This window comes from Oncorhynchus keta, chromosome 2 (assembly GCF_023373465.1).
Source record: "Oncorhynchus keta strain PuntledgeMale-10-30-2019 chromosome 2, Oket_V2, whole genome shotgun sequence".
In the NCBI taxonomy this organism is placed as follows: Eukaryota; Metazoa; Chordata; class Actinopteri; order Salmoniformes; family Salmonidae; genus Oncorhynchus; species Oncorhynchus keta.
In genome coordinates, this window is record NC_068422.1 from 40,758,447 (window position 1) to 40,766,600 (window position 8,154).

Genomic DNA, 8,154 nt, shown 5'->3' on the forward strand with positions numbered 1-8,154 from the left:
TGTTTGGCAGATGCCAGGAGAACGATGCCTGCCTGAATGCATAGTGCCAACTGTTGTGCCAAAGTTTGGTGGAGGAGGAATAATGTTCTGGGGCTGTTTTTCATGGTTCGGGCTAGGTCCCTTAGTTCCAGTGAAGGGAAATCTTAACACTACAGCATACAATGACATTCTAGACGATTCTCTGCTTCCAACTTTGTGTTGCAATAGTTTGGGGAAGGCCCTTTCATATTTCAGCATGACAATGTTCCCGTGCAAAAAGTGGGGTCCATACAGAAATGGCCTGCACAGAGCCTTGAACTCAACCCAATTGAACACCTTTGGGATGAATTGGAACGCCAACTGCGAGCCAGGCCTAATCGGCCAACATCAGTGCCCGACCTCACTAATGCTCTTGTGGCTGAATGGAACTAAGCTTGATCTTGAAATCTAGCCACTTAGTTAGCAAGTTAGCAAACCAAATGCATAGCTGGAGCCCTGAGGTGGATATAATTTAATTGATAGATTTGAAGTTTCTTATAGTTAAACTTAACTTAAAGTTATAAGCAGTGGCTTAGCACGCACCCATGCAGCCCCCGCAAGTTTTTTGTTTTTACGATATAAAAAATCAGACCGTCAGTATTTCGAAATACCCCGGTATATAGTATAAACTGTATATCGCCCAAGCTTAGATTTCACGGTGACTGATCCTGCCATAGCCTAACCTACCCATTGGCTACTAGACACAAATTGCAAGGACAGTTTTGTTACACATGCCTAGTCAATTTCCCCCTGTCTTTGTGTACATATCTACCTCAAATACCTTGCAGTATCACAGTGATGTGGTATTGGTACTGCTACTCCCTGTACATAGCTTAATTCTTGTGTATTTTATTCCACTTTTGTTAATATTTTGCATTATTTTTTACTCTGCATCATTGGGAAGGGCTCGTAAGAAAGCATTTCATGGTAAAGTCTATACCTTTTGTATTCAGTGCATGTGACAAATAAAATTATATTTGATTTAAACGGTTGACCTAGCCATATACAGTGGTCATCAACTTTAGTCCTAGAGGGCTACAGGGTGTGCTAACCCACATAGCCTGCACACCAAAAGACTGTGTAAGCACACTGAGCTAAAGCCTAGGCATGAGTATTATGTCTCAGATGGGGTGTCTCAGACTCATCACACAAGCATAGTTCCTTGAACCACCTCAGCTACATATTGTCCTGTATAATTCTTTTTTTTAAGCATTATTACTATTCTGGATAAAAACTCACCGTTCATGCCACTGTAGATGCTGCCGTTGTGAGGGGACAACTCATCTCCAGTGGTCCTCATCTGTCCCCACTCTCTGCCTGCTGGGGGGCTGCTGCCGTACCTCCCCTTCCAGTGCTCTGAACTGGGGCTGTGGTTGTGGTGTCGTAACACTTCAGGGCTCCCCACAATCACCCGACCCTTCCTCAGGTGCTCTGGCGTCCCCGTCAGTGCCTGTTTGGGCTCAGGGGTCCAACATCCAACCCCGACCGCATTAACCCTGTGTCTCTGTGAGAGGTCAGGACTTGACTGGCCTGAACCTTGGTTTGGCCCTATCCCTTGCCCAGACCCCAAAAGCGGTTTCTGGGCCAGCATGCCAGCACTGTTGGGTTTGGAGTGGGCCTCAGCCGCCAGTCGGGTAGGGAATATGCCGTGTTTCTCTGGGCTGCAGGGCCCCCGGAGGCCCCTGGGATCAGGGCTGGTAAGGGACCCCCCGCGGGGCCTGCAGGCCTGGGGGAAGGTGTGGTAGTCCGGGGTGGAGCTGTGGCGGCGGCCTGTAGATTCGGGGCCAGGGCCTTCTGGTTTGTCATGGTTGGAGCCAGGTTTGGAGCCCAGGCTGGAGCCCTGGTAAGGGGGCTTGCGGTGGGGGTGGTCGGGGCTATCCGTGCTTCCCGTACTCGAGGTGCTGCTCCCATCCCCCACGTCTCGAAGCAAGCCCAGTGTAGCCCCCCCAGTTTGAGACAGACTACTCTGGCTGTCGATGGAGCTTCTGCACCCTGCACTCTGCCCTGCTCCTCCCCCTCTCTCCTCGTCCAGTAGGATACACAGCTCTTTGAGCTCCAGGTTCTCTCTGATCACTTCTCCCTGGCGCTGCTCCAGCTCCTTGAGTTTCTGCAGGTAGAGGGCCACCTCTTTCCTCATGAGGCCGGCGCTGTAGCAGCCCAGACGCTGCCACTCCCGAGACACACGCTTGCCCTTCTGACGGTCGTCATCAAGGAAACAGCACAGGTCCCGCAGCTCCTGGTTATCCTCCTGCAGCTTCTGGTTCACATCCTGGACACACGCACACACACACACACACACACAGGTGTTATATCATTTATCATATGGGATTTCTGATAAATAATGTTGAGCATGCAATTGTTTATTGAGGGGGAGCATGTGTGTGCCTGTGATGGTGATGTATTTTATTGATGATTTACTGTGATTTTGAAACAAATCATAGGCCTTCCAAAATGTACTTTTTGGTTGTGTTTAAATATCCTCAGCAGTTCCATCTGTAATAGGAAAAGCATAAAGGCAACAAGTGGATCTTTGGGTTGGATTATGATATAGGCTACTTTCTACCTTCGAACCACCTACCTTCATTATTTTCAAGGAGTTTGCAGAGGTAACACTATAGGCTACAGCTTTTTTTAACGCACGATTAGTCCATTTCTTTTTGATTTGGAAACATGCCTACAAAGTCTACACAACATGAGACCGTTAGACATCCATAGAGCAGTGCGCGCCCGGCATTATCACACCTGCCTCACCTTCAAACCCCGGATCTCGGTCAGGTGCTGCTGGAGCCGCCGGTTCACCTCCCGGATCAAATTCCCGTGGTCAAGCATAAAGCCCATCTTCACTGCTTCTGCCCTCCGTAGCCGACGCACCAACTCCTCTTTGCTCCACTTGAGCAGCTCCTCATCGCTTATCTTTGAAGGCACCTCCGTCGGACTCTCTGCGCTATTGACCATCAGCTGAGGCTGCGTCGCCTTTTCCATCCTTGTACTAGGCTACTCCAATGGGAGGATAAAAGTATCTATCCTACAACAGTCAGTAACCTACGAATTCAGTGCACAGTCCAACCAATCCTAACTTCACACATGGACCCAAATATACACTCTTTATCTAACGTCCATATAATTATACCAAATGCATGTTTGTTCTATTACTCACACGCCCATTTTGAAGCTCTCTGAAAAGAGCGGTGTTCTCCTATATTCCCGCCTTTCTCAAAGTCGTCTGCGCGCGGTCTCTTCAGCAGAGCCGGCTTCTGGGCATGCCTGCCTCCTCGCGCATACAGCTGTTGCCTAAGGCACTCCCGGGTTTCGGCCAAAAGGGAGAATAGGGAGTGGCTGCTGCAGATGCATAGCAGCTCGCGCTGGGGAGTCAAGAAGCAAGGGTGCGTGACTGCAGTTCTGAGAAGAATTTGGCTGACTGGAAAACTCGTGCCCCTCTCTCTCTCCCTCTTCGGAGTGGCGAGGACGCGTTGTCTTCTTGCGCCATCTGCTGTATGACTCTCTTAAACTTTAGGAGGAGCATTCTGTTTTTGTGATGACAGATGGCAGGATTTAGTCAAGGGATGCCATGTACCCCAAACATCGGAGGAAGAACAAAGTATGACAGGATGGCAGAGGGGGGAGGAATTTTGCATTTTTAATAATTCTACTTAATTCTATGTAAACAAAAATATATGTATATTTTTCTGCATATCTAAGTGCCTCTTGAGATGACAACTAACCCTGAAAAAATTAAAACATGTTTATTTTTCTGCATATTGCCAGCAGGCATGCCAGCTAAGTGAGTTGGCGTTTTTGTGGTGTATCTCTAACTCTACTAGTCACCTAGCAATTTTATGAAGTTGGCTTTAGCTAGCCCAGATAGGTTCCCCAATCTCCCAACCTCATATATACAAACATATGTGGATACCCCTTTAAATTAGTGGATTCAGCTATTTCAGCCACAACAGCTGCAAACAGGTGTATACAATCGAGCACATAGCCACGCAATCTCCATAGACAAACATTGCCAGTAGAATGACCTTACTGAAAAGTTCCGTGACTTTTAACGTGGAACCATCTTTCCAACAAGTCAGTTCGTCAAATTTCTACCCTCCTAGAACTGTCCCGGTCAACTGTAAGTGCTGTTATTGTAAAGTGGAAACATCTAGGAGCAACAACGGCAAAGTGGTAGGCCACACACGCTCACAGAACGGGCTCACAGTCGTCACAATAACTGTTTGTCGGGAGCTTCATGAAATGGGTTTCCAAGGCCGAGCAGCCGCACACAAGCTATCACCATGCCTAAAGCCAAGCATTGGCTGGAGTGATGTTAAGCTCACCACCATTGGACTGGCAGTCCGACAGACAAATCTGGGTTTGGCAGATGCCAGGAGAATGGTATGCATACTGCCTGAATGCATAGTGCCAACTGTAACATTTTGTGGAGGAGGAATAATGGTCTGGGGCTGTTTTTTTGTGGTTTGGGCTAGGCCCCTTAGTTCCAGGGAAGGGAAATCTACAGTATACAATGACATATTAGACAATTCTGTGCTTCCAACTTTGTGGCAACAGTTTGGGGAAGGCCCTTTCCTGTTTCAGCATGACAATTTTTTATTTTACCAGGCAAGTCAGTCAACAAATTCTTATTTTCAATGATGGCCTAGGAACAGTGGGTTAACTGCCTTGTTCAGGGAATTCGATCTTGCAAGCTTTCGGTTACTAGTCCAAGGCTCTAACCACTAGGCTACACTGCCACCCAATGACCCCATGCACAAAGCAAGGTCAATACAGAAATGGTTTGTTGAGATCGGTGTGGAAGAGCTTGACTGGCCTGCACATAGCCCTGACCTCAACCTCATTGAACACCTTTGGGATGAATTGGAACACTGACTGCGAGCCAGGCATAATCTCCCCATATTGGTGCCCGACCTCACTAATGCTCTTGTGACTGAATGGAAGCAAGTCCCCGCAGGAATGTTCCAACATCTAGTGGAAAGGGGGGACAAACCTCATATCCAGATTGGTAGCAATTACTAAATGTACTGGATAAGACACACATTACCTTCAATCTTTTACCCAGATTTTAACAGAGATGCAGAGAAACATTTTTGTTTCTTTAAAAAAATATACACCAGTCAGGAGGATGAAGAAAAATACATGTATTTTTTATATAGAATTAAGCAAAATGATTGTAGCTCTAGATTGCAGGAAAAATGTTTCAGGTGTCTGAAAAATGAAATCCAGACCACCCCCTTGCCATGCACCCCTTAGATTTTTGGGGTGCATGATGCCCCAGGCTTAGGCTGTAAATACATGACATTACCTCTTGATTTCCCCTGGCCAGAGGAGATCAGAGCGCATAGGCTTTTCTAGGCTACCTGCATCTGTGGTTGTCTGTAGGCTACAGTTCAGACTGAAACACAGATTGTGCACAAGTTTACAAATCATGAGGCAAATCAGTCTTAGCAACAGTACTTTGTACCAATTTCCAATGCTTTTATGTCAATATTTTTTATTAAACCAAATCAAAAGTACCTGGGCAAATGCCAGCTCGCCATACTTTTGCCGGCAGCCATGCTGTGCTGATTGATCTCTGTAACATGTATACTGTAGATGGAAATCGCCACACAATGCTACAAAAGAAGAAACATATGCTATATGTATGATCTACTATCTCAACTTTTTTATATTGCACCTAGATAGTATCGACATTAAAAAAAAGAAAATTGTGGCGGGAATGAGCTTCCATAATTTGGAGGCTTATTGTATTCATGGTGCCTTGATATTAAACATTTGGGAACCCCTGTGAAGAAGATACTTAGTTGCTCTATTGACCACTGAGGGGAGCTCTCTTACCATGGTTGGGCAGAATTCTACCACTCATCACGATGACTATGTGGACCCTAAGTAATTCACTAATGAATGCTACAACATAGTGTTGGGGTCCAGAGAGGTGGTCTTCATGGCAAGACAAAGCAGGGAGTGGTGTGTTGAGGAGTGGATGATTTCATTTACTGCTGTTGTCAGTGGTTCAAAAGTGCAGGTGCAAAATGTAAACAAACAAAAGGAACAGGTAGATGAACAATTGTATACAAAGGCCTACTACAAGCAGGCTTACTACAGGCCTACTACCAACACTTACCGAATCATCCGTGTGACAGGCATAGGCTACAATTCAAATGAACTAACAATGAAATAGAGAATGAAAAGGTAAACTATAGAATGAATAGCTATTGTTGAAGGCCAGCGAATCAGAGTGAGTTGTTCCCCACAAAAGGGCTTTATTACAGGCAGAAATACCCCTCAGCTCCCCACCCCCTCTGCTGATCCCACAGGTGAAGAAGCCGGATGTGGAGGTCCTGGGCTGGAGATGGTTGCACGTGGTCTGCAGTTGTGATGCATGTTGGACTTCTGCCACATTTTCTTAAAGACGTTGGAGGCGGCTTATGGTTGTGAAAAGAAACAGCTCTGGTGGACATTCCTGCAGTCAGCATGCCAGTTGCACGCTTGTGCACAACATTTGAGAGAAATAAGCTTTTTTGTGCAAATGTAAATTTTATGGAATCTTTTATTTCAGCCCATGAAACATGGAACCAGCATTGTACATGTTGCATTTATTTTTGTGTTCAGTGTAGGTCAGGAGCTGAGTGAGAAATTGAGCATCACAGTGGAATATGTGCAGTGTCTTGGATTTTGTCTTTGCATAGTGAGTTTTATCAAAATATATTAATAGTTTGAATAAAATATAATCTACCTCTGTTTTAATGTAATGTATTATTTTTCAACACCATCTTTTACATACCACATTTAGGTATTTACCATTTTACATTCTACATGGTATGAGACAGTTTGTCATGTGGTCATCTCCGTCATGATATTTGAACTGGTAATTACATCAAGGATGGAGCCTCAAATCACTACTGAATGCAGTCTGACATGTCTGGTGGTTTTATGTTTTGCGCCCCCCATGCTCCATCCATCAAGGGGAAGCCAGGGGCAATAATGGCCCAAACAAACAGACACCAAGACCAAACAATTAGTATCAATTCTCTTCTGATTAGCAACCCTGGACTTAATACATTGTCTCACCATTAATTCAGCCAACCCGTAGCATTGCTTGTCTGTTGAGAATAAGTCACCCCAGTCAAAGTCATACCAGTAGACGTAACAGTCCACCTAGTAAAATTTTGTTCAAAAGATGTTGAAAAGACTATGCACGAAGTCCAAGCCAAGTTAGGTTTTGGTTGAAAGTGAAAGTTGAAAATAATTATTTTTCAGGTCGTTGTTTTAACGGCTTGAAAATAACTTAATTCCAATATACTTGCAGCCTATACACATGGGCACAGTATAAAAAAATCGGTATATGACATTTATTAACAATCATACATCACTCCAGTATTTACACAGAGTATTTCACATGAATTTTTTTTTGTGGCTCCCGAGTGGCGCAGTGGTCAAAGGCACTGCATCTCAGTGCTAGGTGTTTACTACAGACTCTAGTTCAATTCTCGGCTGTATCTGTCACGCCCTGGCTATAGAGAGGCTTTTAATCTCTATTTTGGTTAAGCCAGGGTGTGTCTCGGGTGGGCATTCTAATATCTTTATTTCTATGTTTTGTATTTGTTTGTTTTTGGCAGAGTGTATTTCTCGATCAGAGGCAGCTGTCTATCGTTGTCGCTGATTGGGAATCATACTTAGGCAGCCTTTTCCCACCTGTGTTTTGTAGGTAGTTGTTTTCTGTATAGTTTATCTTTTTTTTCACTTTGTTAAGTGTTATGATAAATAAAAATCATGAACACTTAACACGCTGCGCTTTGGTCCGATCCTCATTCTCACGAGAGACGTTACAGTATCACAACCAGCTGTGATTGGGAGTCACATAGGGCGGCGCACAATTGGCCCAGTGCCGTTAAGGTTTGCACAGGGTAGGCTGTCATTATAAATAAGAATTTGTTCTTAACTGGCTTACCTATTTAAATAAAGATTAAATCAAATATTTAGCCTCACAATTAGGTGTTTTACCTTTTTCTCTTCAGGACAACCGGGGCTACAAGTACAACACAGAACAATTTGACATAAACAGTTGCATTCATCAGTTTTCTTGACAAAAAATAAGTTCAATCAAAGCAAAAATGGATTAAAAAATGAATTTAC

General features: G+C 44.7%; 1 protein-coding gene across 1 annotated transcript in view; it reads right to left on the reverse strand.

Annotated features, from left to right (window-relative positions):
• Positions 1–3,430, reverse strand: part of LOC118400273 (coiled-coil domain-containing protein 85A-like) — a 41,009-nt gene extending 37,579 nt beyond the window's left edge. Inside the window, exons 1-2 of the mRNA XM_035796958.1 lie at positions 2,770–3,430; positions 1,258–2,287 (exon numbers count right to left, since the gene is read on the reverse strand). Coding sequence (XP_035652851.1) covers positions 1,258–2,287; positions 2,770–3,000 — 1,261 coding nt within the window. The 5' untranslated portion in view covers positions 3,001–3,430. The remainder of the gene's footprint in view (positions 1–1,257; positions 2,288–2,769) is intronic.
• Positions 3,431–8,154: the final 4,724 nt, after the last annotated feature.